Source organism: Peromyscus maniculatus, chromosome 10, assembly GCF_049852395.1.
Source record: "Peromyscus maniculatus bairdii isolate BWxNUB_F1_BW_parent chromosome 10, HU_Pman_BW_mat_3.1, whole genome shotgun sequence".
Taxonomy (NCBI): domain Eukaryota; kingdom Metazoa; phylum Chordata; class Mammalia; order Rodentia; family Cricetidae; genus Peromyscus; species Peromyscus maniculatus.
In genome coordinates, this window is record NC_134861.1 from 99,370,088 (window position 1) to 99,384,437 (window position 14,350).

The 14,350-nt window shown below is 40.9% G+C and overlaps 1 protein-coding gene across 26 annotated transcripts in view; it reads right to left on the bottom strand.

The window, feature by feature from the left end:
- Positions 1–283: 283 nt before the first annotated feature.
- Positions 284–14,350, bottom strand: part of Znf644 (zinc finger protein 644) — a 79,518-nt gene continuing 65,451 nt past the window's right edge. For all 26 annotated transcript variants that reach the window (XM_076546896.1, XM_076546895.1, XM_076546892.1 and 23 more), the window contains 2 exons: positions 3,460–3,562; positions 284–1,944 (listed from right to left, as the gene is read on the bottom strand). In XM_076546896.1, coding sequence (XP_076403011.1) covers positions 1,752–1,944; positions 3,460–3,562 — 296 coding nt within the window. In that variant the 3' untranslated portion in view covers positions 284–1,751. The remainder of the gene's footprint in view (positions 1,945–3,459; positions 3,563–14,350) is intronic.

The window sequence follows — 14,350 nt, forward strand, 5'->3', positions numbered from 1 at the left end:
CTTATGGAAATTCAATAGAACATCTTTAGTAAGAGGTAATTAATATTAATACAGATTTGGTATATTTTCAGTCAAAAGTAATGAAACATGTTGTGATTCTACACATTAAATGGCCCCGAATTAAGAGATTAATAACAGGGAAAATTATTTCTTCACATATAACATATCGACCAATGTAGTGTTTTTAGAAAACCAAAGTAAATGTAAACAATCCAAATAAATGAAACAACTTCATGAACTATTTCCCATGACAAAAAAGAAGAGATGCTTCACATTAGAGGCATTATAATTCTTGAAGTTTTTTTATTTAGTGATTTCTGGTAAGGAGATATACCATAGGAAAGTCATTTCACTGGCAGTGAGGTATGTATATACTCTACCAAAATACTCCTTCGTTTTAACTGTTTTTTAACTTTATTTACAAATGAAGAAAAGTATCAATGCATATCCTTGGTTCACCTATATTAGCAACTACATGAAATGACGTGGAATGGGTGCTTGCATACAAACTCTTGTTTGTAAAGGATGCTAATTTTGGATTAAAGGAACTAAGTTGTTTTTGGAAAGAGTTTAAGAAAGTCATCACAACTTATCATGACCAAGACACCTGCACCATTATTTTCCATTCCTCACAGCACATTTATTTCAGTAATTCCATTATGTCGGTCCTTAGCATGAGCATAGTGTTACACAATTTTCATACATATAATCACATCCAAAACAAGCTCTAAGATTGAAATTGTAAACATTCTCATCATATGTAGAAATATTTTGTGTATTAATAGTTTTGCTAACTGATCAAATTTGGAAGTGAATATAAATGAGAAAGACTATCTAAATCGTGTAGTGAGCCTGGTTTATTAATTACATTTCTACAATGTTAAATAAAGACAACCCTGTCCTGTAAGCATGTCAAACTGTACGTAAAACGTTACAAAGAAACAAATCTGTTAACAAAAGTATGTCTTGCAATAAAGAACATTAGATTTTTAAAATCTATTATGATACAAAAATGGAAAGGGTAATAGCATCTTTGTTGACAAAGTAGGAGGTAGCATGGATGCACCACTTCATTGTCTGAGAAATGCAACGGGGTAAAGAATACTTCCTTACCACAGGTAACTTCCAGGACTATGTACACATTTCTTTTAGAAATACTTGTTTAAACAAATCTCCCTCCGACTTTTTAGTATAAAAAAAAACCGTTCCATGTGATTTTAAAAAAACACTTACACATCTACTAGATAGATAGTACTCTGCCCTATTTGGGTGAACAGTCTCAAACTATGAAGTACATGATATTTAATGCCCTAAGTTGAGTGAATTTAGTTAGCAGTTCCTGGTATTATACAAAACACTAAATACATACCAACAAAATATAATATCTTAGTTTTCTATGTAAGTGTGGGGAAGAAACCGAGTCCTGATTCTGATAACACTGCAGAAAACATAATCTTTCAGTAAGCCTGTCTGTAAATTCATGTGCAACATTTTACAAATGGCTCTCAGATGTAAGACCTTTAATAGAGTAAACTCAGCCAACAAAATTCAGTAAACCTTAAGAACACATTTCCACCCTATATAAAATATAGACTACTTACTGTCTTAAGTATTCAGTTTGCTCTGATGTAATTCACATTCCCCCATTTTTCCTACTTTAGTATTTATAAATGGATGTAGCTTACAAAAAAAAGACAAAGAATTTTAAATTTACATCCAATTAAATTTGCTATTTAAAAGGATTCCTGGTTCTATGAAGCTGCTTCTGCCATTAGTAAAGAAAATGAAGTTTCTGTAATCGAGGCAGGCTTTTTAAGTAGTGACGTGACTTCCACCATGCCGGCTCCAGTCCGTGGGAGATTAGCGTTCACAATGTGTCGTTGTAAATGCTTAATCCAGTCTTCCTGAACAGACAGTGGTCCCCGAAAGACTAGGCCACAAAACCTACAAGAGAAGAAGTGGATAATAGTACTTCTCTTAATATAACTAATTCTATTTAAAACTAATTCACATAAAGCCAATAATGTAAGAAATAAATCTCATCACACACTACATAGAACACTTGTCTAATCAATCAGTGGTTCTCAACCTGTGGGCCACAACTTGTTGAGGGTCAGACAACCCTTTCACAGGGGTCACCTAAGACCATCCTGCATGTCAGTTATTTACATTACAATTCATAACAGTAGCAAGATTACAGTTATGCAGTAGCAATGAAAATAATGTTATGGTTGGGGGTCAACACAACACAAGGAACTGTTATTAGAGGGTTGCAGAATTAGGAAGGTTGAGAAACCACTGGTTTAAATTAAGTTGAATCAGGTTACACCATTATTAATGGATTTAGTAAATGCCCTTAATTTTTGTAGGGGTTGTAATATCATTTGATTTAAAATCAACTAAATAGGCTTCTTTTTAAAAAAAAAAAAAAATCTATGTGCCTGGATATTTTGCCTGCCTCTACATCTGTGCACCATGTGCACACGCCTGGTATCTCTGGAGGCCAGAAAAGGGTTGTAGGATGCGGAGACTGGAGCTGCAAGGGCTCTCATGGGTGCCGGGAACCAGGCCTGGGTCCCCTGGGAGAGCAGGCAGTGCTCTGAGCTGCCGAGCCGCCTCTCCCACAGCACTAACCACCTCGGTGACATCTGAATTCATTCACAAGAATTAGTCCAAGTGTGCGTCTCCTCCAATTCACAAGTGCACTGTGTCCACACACGTATCGGTGAGGGGCACGGAGGGAGGTGTGTTATGGAGGAAAAGAAAATGTGTTGTGCTGTGGATGATTGATTAATACATAAAACACTGATGGGCCAGTAGCCAGGCAGGAAGTATAGGTGGGACAAGGAGAGAGGAGAATTAGGGGAAGAGGAAGGCTGAGGCAGAGAGACACTGCAGCCGCCGCCATGACAAGCGAGATGTAAGGTACCGGTAAGCCACGAGCCACGTGGCAAGCTATAGTTTAATAGAAATGGGTTAATTTAAGATAGAAGAAGTACATAACAAGAAGCCTGCCACGGCCATACAGTTTGTAAGCAATATAAGTCTCTGTGTTTACTTCGTTGGGTCTGAGCAGCTGTGGGACTGGCAGGTGACAGAGATTGGTCCTGACTGTGGGCAAGGCAGGAAAACTCCAGCTACATGTTGTTAATAAGCAGGAACTTCAAGACCATAGAAACAATCCAAACTAAATTGATCAAATATATAAAGCACAATTAATACTCCACTTCTATAAGCTAGAGTATAATACAGGCATTTGACTAACAAACAAACCCTGCCTTACTAGCTGTTGAAGCAAACCGAAGTATATGATGAATTAAGATTCTAAGTCTGTCTCTGCAAACTCATTTACAACTTTATTGTTGAGTATGCCACAAAATAAAAATGCCAACTAAAATAGCTACTGTGTCTCAAAGGAAACCTAAAACAGGGATGATGTCTGGCAACAGAGGCATCTACCTGCATCGGAGAATGTAAACCTCGTCAGCACCATGAGGTAATGTTAGCATTTTCTTCTTACTTCCAGATCTTGACCTTGATTTCTTTTGCTTACAATCTAAAGCTTAAAAAAAAAAAGGAAGAGAAAGACTTAACATTCCTCATATATTTAAAGCATACCCACCTAACAGAGGTCACGTGATCTACATCACATCAGAGAAGTCTGTGTCCAGCTCCCTGTTTACAGGGCATGCACTAACTCACAGGGACCCACTCCTGCAGCAGCATCTTATTTGCACATGCGTTCTGTGCCGCTGTTTTCCCATAAAGGTCTCCTCCACTCATGCAGAATGGGAGGAACCATGGCTAAGGAACCAGGAGCTCAGCTGGCCAATAATTACAATAATGGGAATCTTTACTTTTGATTACACATAATTTTAAACATCATATTTCCAGGAAAACGGCAACTTTTAAATATTATATAATTAAATTTGTATTTGATTACTGCTCTATTAAATAAATCTAGCAAACTGAGCAATGGAATATCAACAATGTAATACAAAGCTCAATGAAAAGTCCATTTCTACTGATATTCAAGAGCAAACATAGCTCAGTTTTCACTTTTAAACTCAACCTATATTACATGTACAATCATGCAAACATGTGAGTTTATTAGAAAAAACTATGAACTATATTATCTAAGTTCACAACTGGATCCAGTGTTTGATGCCAACTATTCTTTACAGTTTTTCATTTACAGTTTTACATTTTCTCCAGTAGTTTCTTTTTTAAATGTGATTTAAAAAAATACTTTTCAAAGGGTAGATGAAATATTTTAGTGCTGGTTTTGGCATTTTTTCTCATTACTTAACCTTTCCCTTTAATTATTTATTTCAAAAGTATGAGTCAATGAAAGAAAAGATTTTTATCGGTTGAACAGGACAGGACACAATGCTCTGGGGTCCTTGGACAGAGGGGAGACAGTAATGTGGGTGCTGCATGTGAAGTAGCAGGAAGAGAAAGAGCTCATCTCTAGGGTCCAAGTGTAACTGAAGAACCACCCTGATGGCCGTCCCTCCTGGAAGGAAGAGAGCAGGCGGGCTGCTCGATGCCCCTGTCAGGTGGGCTGTTCTAGAGAGCAGGTGTCCATCACAGACAGAGCCCGGCTCCCCCAGCAGCAGAAGTGTACACCGTCAACTGAGTCCGCGGGAACCTAAGGCTCGGTCACCATTCCCAGCTTTTTGTCACTTGTCCATTGAAAGGGAAAAATCTAAGACCCAAAGTTCTTTTTTATTATTTATTAAAACAAGAGACCAATAAGAAAAGAACTATTAGAAGTCTGAAGAATAGCTAAATAACCCAGCTCTACAAAATTCTTTTAAGGTTCTCACTGGTGTTTCGGTCAAGAGCCTAGTACACAGCAGGGACCCAACAAATGCTCCTGGAGCAGAAGTAAGGCAAACTGTCATCTGACCACCGGCATCCAGATGACGTGTGAGTGGACATCCGCTCCAGCACAGTGCCATGCGGGCAAGGCTCCTTTCTAACACCACCGTACCACCTGTTTAAAGACACCGCTGCTACCACAGGTTCTGCGTTATCTTTGGTGCGTACAACAGAGCAGTCTAACAATGTAGAAACGAGGTTCTTCACACCTAGTATGAATGAGGCAAACACCATATACTTCTTTTCCACAGCTGCTGCAGTGAGCAATTTAGAATTTAAGTCACTTTTAAGTGATCTGCACCCTGGAAATAGAATTCAGAGAACGACTAGCCATCAGTTACTCACTCCACCTGAGACACACAATGTCTGCCTCTGTGATACAGGACACAGCAAGGTTTAGCATTAAATTACAGTTACAATCTTTCTGTGAAGGGCTTGCTAGCTATCAAACTTGCCACACTATATTTAAAATTCCTTGTAGAATGCAAATAAATTACTGTAGGATACAAGCAGAATGCATTGTAATGACCCTTACAAACCATCTTCAGAGTGCTGCTGTTGGCAAATGGTCAGGGAGGTCACGGACTGTGTCATAAGCTACCAAACTCAGTCATGCAGACATGCTGTGGGGTCTGGAGAACGCAACTCAACAGCCAGCATTTGTAAGCTCAGAACAGTTTATTGGAATGAAGAAGAACAGTATTTTCTGAATTTTGATGCTGTGTTCTATGAATGATATAACATCTAAAATTGTAAATGAAGCCATCAAAATTTCAGCATTAGTCTTTGGAGGTGGCATGACATCAGAAAATAGGGCCACCATCATTGTGCAGCTGGGAATTTCTGCTGGCTATGTTTCCAAGTCAGGTTTAGAAGTTTATTCCTAAGACTAAGATATTTCAAATCTCACATCCCTGATAATAAAACCTGAACGTCTACGTGTCTTAACATCTTCATTATTTTAAAATGCCTTGGTTCCCAACACACTGTTTAGTAGGTGAAACAAATACACTGAGTAACAAGTTTTTTTGTTTTTAATACTAGCATCCGACCCACCCCTGTAATGCAGTCCACACAACTAGAAAAATCTGTAAAAACTGAGTAACATAAAAACACGTACAAGGAAGACATTTTCATGGCCCTTGCTACATCAAAGACAACATGAAATGCCCCATGCACTGCAAAGGGCAATGTACAAACACGTCTGTCCCAGAAGCATTCCAGACCAGCCGTTTTCAGTAGTTCAGGTCCAACACCGTGTCTTGGTCCCGTTTCTGTCTCTAGCTACACTGCTGCTGTGGGGCGGAAGCAGGCCTGGGGACTCAGGCCCTCATGTGCCGCTCAGAATGCAGAAAATGTGGGGGACCAGAGTCTTCCAAAAGACTGGTTAGAAACCTTCTTAACTCAAGTTACTTGCGTTTATGGAAGACTTCACCTGCTACTGCAAAATTACTCACAAAGACAATGGACTGAGCTGCAAGGTCATACATAGAGGTTTGACAATCTAACTTTTAGTAAAATATCTGTGTTTTACTAAATATGGAAAAAACTCAAAAGCCCCCAGTGTTATGCTATGCAACAGTCCAAAGCACTCACCAGGTGACAACAAGCACGGCACTAGATGACACACACATCCAAGCCTGTTTTCTCAACAATCATTTCATTTCATACACAGAAAGAAAAAAAAAGTTACTTTCAGCACTAATGTGATGATATAAAATCTTCTGCTCTTTCCGTTGTCCTCCTCATTGTATACAATAATTGTTTCTAAGAAATTTTCTTTTTTTTCTTCATTATACAAATGACTTCAGAGGAAGAGGATTTATTTGGTGTTACCTGAAGCTTCTGTGACCAAGAAGTACAGTGTGACTAAATTAATATTCACCACTGACATTTTTAATGGCTCTCAATCATCCCTGCCCGTGACTTAAGCGCTCGACCTCCTCTGCTTCTTCTTTAGCGGACTGCTGGTCTACGTCTATGTTTCTAGTGAGCTCTCTGCTGCTGTAACAGAAATCAGGACTGGGTGAATGGAAACAACACAAGTGTGTAGTTCACAGGCCTGAGGCCTCCTTGCTCAGCCATAACACGGCAGGGGGGTGGGCGTGCGCACCTGTGCCCATCCACTCATGAGGACAGAGCCCAGGACAGACATTCTCATTTCAAGAGAAGAAACGAGAAACTTGTCCTGTGTAAGTCCAAAAGCTAGTAAGAAAAACGGTAAGCCTTGCAGCTCCACATGCTTCCTGGACACACTGGAGTCTAGACAGCCCAGTCCTATAGTTCTGCTCGACTCCAGGCAGACGTCTGCTCTGTCGCTGTCCCAGGCTCATGTCACATGAGGACTCCGACTGTAACAGCCCCACACCTGCCTGGGGTAGGTTCTCAGCAGCAGTTTGGCTCCTGACCCCCATGGCTCCTGGGTGCTGCCCCGGGGGGGGACTCACTGGTCAGCCCTATGGAAGCCATGCTCCTGCAGCTCTTATGTTCTGGGGCCTGAAGATTTCATCTCACTTAGAAACAGCGAAAGTGGGCGTCTATTAGACCCCACGGCCACCGAAGCCCAAGCCGCCACAGGCCCACGGCCCTCAGTCTTTGACCATCCTGTGAAAGAGCAGCATCAAGCTTCTTCATAGCTAACACTCTTTTTAGCAAAGGGTCTCTTGACACATTTAGGACTCTCCCAAGCACATTCCTTGCTCTGTGCATGCCCAGGCTGTGATTCCCTATCTCACTACCCTGCTGCACTTTACTTATAATACACTGTAGCTTTAGACGGCGGCCGAGGTGGACACTCAGCAGCCTAATGCTTTGCTGTCAGGAAATGTTAGGCACCAGATAGCCTACTCCTTCTCTGTGTTCCACATGATTCTGCCCAATTCTTCACAACACTGTAACAAGGATGACCTTTACACTTCAGTTTCCAATACCTTGTTCCTCATTTTTGTCTGAGAGTTCAACAGAATGGCCTTTTCTGTCCATATTTCTACCAATATTCCTGTCACAACACTTAAGGAATCTACAGCTTTCTTCTAACCCCGCACCAGAACCACTCAATGTTCCACACGTACCAATGCAAGCCTTTTTTTTTTTCTTTTCTTTTTTTTGTAGCACGCTCACCTAACTCTCCCAGCCTCTGCCCATCATGAAGCTCCAGAGGGGTTTCCACATTTTCAGGTATTCCTAACAACAGTCCCACTTCTTGGCAACAACTTAACTGTCCAAATAAACACACTGTGATTCTGGAGGTGGAAGTCCGCTCACGCCTGGTGAGGACCTTTGTTTTAGACTGCACCATGGTACCAGAACAAGTGAGCACATTGTGTGTGAGTCGGGGGTGGGGGTCAGAGAAACCTGGACAAGCCATTCTTCCTAGAGAAACCTGGACAAGCCATTCTTCCTAGAGAAACCTGGACAAGCCATTCTTCCTAGAGAAAACTGGACAAGCCATTCTTCCTAGAGAAACCTGGACAAGCCATTCTTCCTAGAGAAAACTGGACAAGCCATTCTTCCTAGAGAAACCTGGACAAGCCATTCTTCCTAGAGAAACCTGGACAAGCCATTCTTCCTAGAGAAACCTGGACAAGCCATTCTTCCTAGAGAAACCCTGCCCTTCAGAAGCAAACCTCCTCCCCCCCTTAATAGAGGCCTGCATGACGGTACAGCCTCGATGGCCTGCTTGGGCCATCTTAAAGACGTCTTAAAGTTCCACCTCTTAATATGGTTACAATAGTAATTCAATTTCAGCCCAAGTTTTAGAGAGGACTCTTCAAACCATACAGCCCTGGGCTGCGCTGAAGCACAGTGGCCACATGATACAGACACCAAACAGAAGCATGTTATAGCCCCGCTAGAAGGAGGAAAACGCCTTTTCTGTGCGGTTAGCGTGCTCAAGGTGGGAAAGCAAAGCAACTACAGGTTTGTTTGGAAAAAACAGCAGGAACTGAATGACCACAAGCAGGTAAACCACCGTCCCAGCACTATTAAAGGCTGGTGAAGAAGGTGGCTGGGCAGCTGTGAGGGGAAAGGATGCATGTCCCCAGGTACACTCAAGTGTGAGTCTGAGAAACTCACTCTCATTGCTGTTGCAATCCTCGGAGGTTCGTGAGACTCAAGCACAGAAAAGACCCAAATAAGCATTTTACCTTTCTCAGTTTCAACAGAAAAAGAACTAGTTTGGGGGGTATTTTTTTTTTTAAATAATTTTCAAACAAAGGCTACTAACATATTCATTTTGCATGAGACTATACAAATGTATTCAGTGTTGTGTCCTGAATACCTGGTACCATAATGGTACAGTGACTATGAAATAGTAATTGACCCCAAATCAAAATAGACAACCAAGGAGGGGCAAATGTACCTAGAAACATTTTAATATTTCACCAGGAGGAGGATATGCAAACAATTTGGAAAGTAGCCTCTTATTTATACTTGAAGTCTATGTAGAAGAAAAAAAAAAGCACAATTTGTAGACGCCCCCACTGTTTCAATATATAAATATATCCAGATATAGGAAGAATAACTAGACACAAATGGTAAGAGGACAGCAAATATTACTTCTTTGTGTTAACAAGGAAAGAAAGTTATGGTGAATTGGGCTCCATGCTGTTTCACTCAGCAAAGCAAGTGTTTGCCAAGAGGAGCACTTACTTCTCCTAGACTAAGACACACATAAAACAGAACAAACATTAAAACACACAATAATGAACCCGTGAGTCACCTTACAAAAAAAAAAAAGAATTACTTAAGCATTTTAATCAAACTCCTGCCCTCTATAAGCTGAAATCATCTGAGACATCATCTTAGGAATAATTAAAGAATAATTAAACAAATGTACAGCAAGACAGTCACACTCAGCTTCAATAAGACAGACAAATCTAAATGTCACAACTCTATCGTCTCAACGAATTTGATTTGGCTTTTAATCATTTTTAAGACTTTACATATTCCAACAAAGTTCAGAACTAAAAGCAGATATGGTGTTCATCGGGTTATTTTCTTTTGGAAGCATCTTCTACCTAAGGTGCTCTGTGTGTGTCTATGTGTCTGTGTGTTACATACACACATATGATACTGGATAGCAAGAATTAACATTATTCCTCAAACTCTACATAAAACAAAGAAATAGTAAACTCTTCTTCTGCACCTCTGAATAAGTGAGAAATGAAATCTCCAACAAGCCATCTTCTTGGCCTAACCTCACAAGAGGCAGTTGGAATACATCTGCATTATACCTGTTTTAGGGTTTCTGTCGATGTGATAAAACACCATGACCAAAAGCAACTTGTTTGATTTAATCTTGTACCTCTTAGGTCATCACTGAAGGAATCTGGGGCAGGAACTCAGGGTGGGAACCTGGAGGCAGGAAGTGAGGCAGAAGCCACAGGAAGGGGCACTGCTCACTGGCCTGCTCTCTCACACCACCCACGACCGTGGGCCCAAGGGCAGCACTGCCCAGATGGGCTGAGTCCTCCTCCATCAATCACTAATCCAACAAATACCCCGGGGGCAATCTAGTGAGGGCACTGTCTCAACTGAGGTCCCCTCTTCTCAAATGGCGGTAGCTTATATCAGGTTGACAAACAACTAACCAGGATAATCCCCATAAAGTCAACCATAGCAAAACACCCTCATTTAGCTCTGGCTAACACCACATACTGTAACTGTGCCATAACCCAGACATCAACAATACTCAAGAATTCATGTGAGATGAGAAATCACAGCGAACTCACAGAACATAACAAGTTATTTTGGACACACTAAAAATTATTAACCTAAAAAGCAAATCCTAGAAAATTAACAAGCAACAGAACTAGTGGGGATACTAGAAACAGACAAGACTGGAGCCAGGCAGGGATGGGGGACACAATCAAACAGAACTAAACCTTGTAACCAGACAAGCCAGAACAGGCATAATAAAATGCAGTATTTGGTCTGCAGTGGGGTTAGCGGGACAGCTAGGTGAGGAGGGATTGCTGGATACGGAGAAGCCCCGAGGGCAGCACTCAGTGGTTATTTATAGACGCCCTGCCCTCCAGCCACGCGTTGTTCCTTGACGTCCACCGCACCAGCCATCCATCTGTGACCCCACTTCTCAGTCTTAATGTCATTACAAAGTGTGTGACTCTTACAATCGACTTCTCCTCCTCCTAACCAAAGCTTCTATTTAAAATGTAGTTTCCAAAGTAACACATAAATCCTTTAAAAAAGGATCTAAAAGGGATTTGGAACCCAGCCTTCAATCCTAGTTCTTGGGAGGCAGAGGCAGGGAGATCTCAGTTACAGGCTGCCTGGTCTACAAAGTGTGTCCCAGGAGAGTAAGAGCTACATAATAGAGACCATCTCAAAACACACAGAAAAAAGGGTTCTGCTTCATTGCAAAGTCAGTTCCAGCATTAATTAGCTCCCTATGTCATCTACTTGATGTATCTCAACCGTCTAACTTAATTCCCCACCTCTTGTCTCCCAGTATTTTTAATAAACTTTTCAGATTTCCCCACATTACTCCTTCTTTTTCCAAGTATGGTTCCTTTCCTCCCCAAACCTTAACTTTCCTTTTCACCCAGTTATCTCTGAGGCTCAAATCAAATGACACATGCTGGAATGGGGTGTAGCCCCTTTTTGGTACACGATTTTAGCATGCAAGAACCACTGGATTCAAAGTCCAGCCTCTAATGAGCCAATGACAACCCCCAAACCTCACACACTCTCTGTAGGAGCCTCGCCGATCCTGGTCTATGCTTCCCGTGCTTTACAACTGCACAGTGTTCCACACAGCTCGTCCGTGACACGTGTTCATCTGCTGTAATATCAGTTACGCTTACATGTGTTTCTACTGTAAGTAAAACCCAGTCTCTCTCTGTAGTACTTAGCACAGGGCTTGGACCACAGCAGGAGGTGAAGGAACGCTTGCCGAATTAGTGGTAATCAGCCAATCTTCTTGGGTGTGTTGGGCAAAAAGCCTACACCTTCTCTTGTATACCAAAACAGCTACTCAGTCCCTTTATAGGTTATTCTAAATGGGTACAAGGTTACATTGACACATCTGTTTCACAAGGCAAAAATAATGTCCACAATGCTTATGGGAAAAAGTCAAGTTTGGCACTAAAGAATCAATCTTAGAAAATGTACTCAACCAGAACGCCTCATTTTCTCGCCAAGTTTGAATATTACACATTACTGCCACATAAGCACAGATGCATGTTCTTGTTCCTTATACCTGGTAGTACTGAGATAAGCCACAGCTAAGAAAATATGGACACTGTCTCACAGACAGCTTTTAAAATACAAGGCAGAATCCACTATGCGTTCTTCTTTGTGTATGTGGGTGTACCTGCATGTCCATTTGTGTGCACTACAGGGAAGCAGGGACAGCCAGGCCCCTCCATTCCCAGGTCTGCACCAAAGGGACCTAAGCTAAGCAAGCGCCCGAATGCTGGACCCTTACAGCCCACACGCACTAAACTGTGCGCTACTCTTGAACAGCTCTAATTCTGAGGGCTACTGTTGCCAACGACCCTTCCTTAAACTCTGATAGCTGATAAGTCTTGTTCATTTCAAAGCCAATCCAGTTGAGGGAATTATCAAGGTATCTGGCTTTGAGTTAAAGTTTCTTTGAATAGTTTTAAGATCAATATTCTGCTTATACTTGATGGGACCGAATCACAAGCCTTCACACTGCAGTAACAGAGGACACACTATGAGGGTACAAATGCGTCACTTGACATTTAATGGGAAGCCTGCACAATGTCACAGTAGAAGGCACTCCTAGAGCATTTTCATAGCACAGGAGGACTTTCCTAATGTTCTGTGAACCCACTCAGCACCTGGCTGAGCTCATTAGTACTTGGAGGGGTATTCTATCAGTAAAGCTGAAAACAGGCAAAATACCCATTAGTAAGATCCAACCTACAATTACACTTTAAAAAGTGATGATTTGAAATATAAACTTTTTTTTTTTTTTTTTAACAAGCATAAAGTACTAGCGGTACTATCGAATGGACTACCATTTAAAACCTTTTTCTCATTTCTCATTATGGTGGGCTGGTCACTTTAGATAACTAATATCTATTACTTCTAAAGTGTTGTGAAAAAATGTGCTCTTCAGATAAGACAAATAAGATCATTCCCTAAAGTACTTTTGGAATAAAAAATATGTTCCCCTATAAATTTCCACTTGAAATTCCAAAGGCCAATATCTAACTTTAAAAAATAGTTGGTATACAAAAATGAGTAGGTTAAGAAAAAAAATTCTGTTGCTGCCACAGAAGTGTCAAGCTTTACTATTGTTGGTTCTGGTCCGTACCACTGCCTAAACAGACGGGAACTTAAGGCAGGGTATTCAGTACGTGGGTAGCAACTTCCAATGGGGAGTAAACCAACTTACTGCATCATGACAAGCGTTAATTTTTAGTGAAAAAAAAATAAAACAAAAATACTAGAGTGTTATCAGATAAATAAATGAACAGGGATAGCATGCAGGTAATTTATATGTGGGAGTCAAGACGTTAAAATGAAGAACCATCACATTCCAAGTATTTGAATAGTCAGCAAGTTGATACTTTAGGAAGTAGAGTTTTCAGTCTAAGGCTAGCTGGAACGGCGTTAGAAGAACGATTTCTATCTCCGAAATTCCACCGGATCACACAGAAGACCGCAGGAGCTGATGCTTCTAAACAGCTTAGGAGCTCATCTGACCACAGGTTATCACACTCAGCCTCGAGAATGTGTAAGCTGTGTGTTTGTGTTGTGTGCACATGTATGTGTACTTGCCTGTTCATGCACACGTGGAGGCCTGTGGCTGACACTGGGATGTTTGTCTAAAGCGCTCCTTCATTTTGTTTACTTGTCTGGACAGTCTCTCACTGAACCTGAGGTCTGTGGTGCCAACTGGACAGGATGGGCAGTGTTTCTCTACTTCCCATCACTGGGACTGGAGATGAGTGCTGCCACACCCAGCTTATTTACACGGATGCCAGGAATCCAATCTCTGGTCCTTGCATATTTCAGAAAGTACTTTAACCACTAAGCCACCTTCCCAGCCCCTACTTAAGCTTTTTCTCCAAAAACTGGATCATACAAATAAAAATCGACATGAACAAAAACTGAACGAGGAGCACACATACTTGAGTCTTATATAAGCTTCATTCCTATTTTCTCTTTTTCATTGTTCCAGTTTTGTGATGTACTTGTATGAAGGTATGGTTTATAAACGAATATCTATCTATCTATCTATCTATCTATCTATCTATCTATCTATCTATCTATCTATCTATCTATCTCTTACAAAGCTAAGCTTCTCATTCATATGATCCCTTATGATAATCAAGAACTCCCTAGGCCTGTGATATAAGTATTGGGAAAGAAATAAGCATGTGGCACTTAGAGATATTAACTAGATTCTCTATCTGGGAAACAAAAACATTAATAAAGCTGAATAAAAACTTAGCTGGCATGAAAAAGCAGG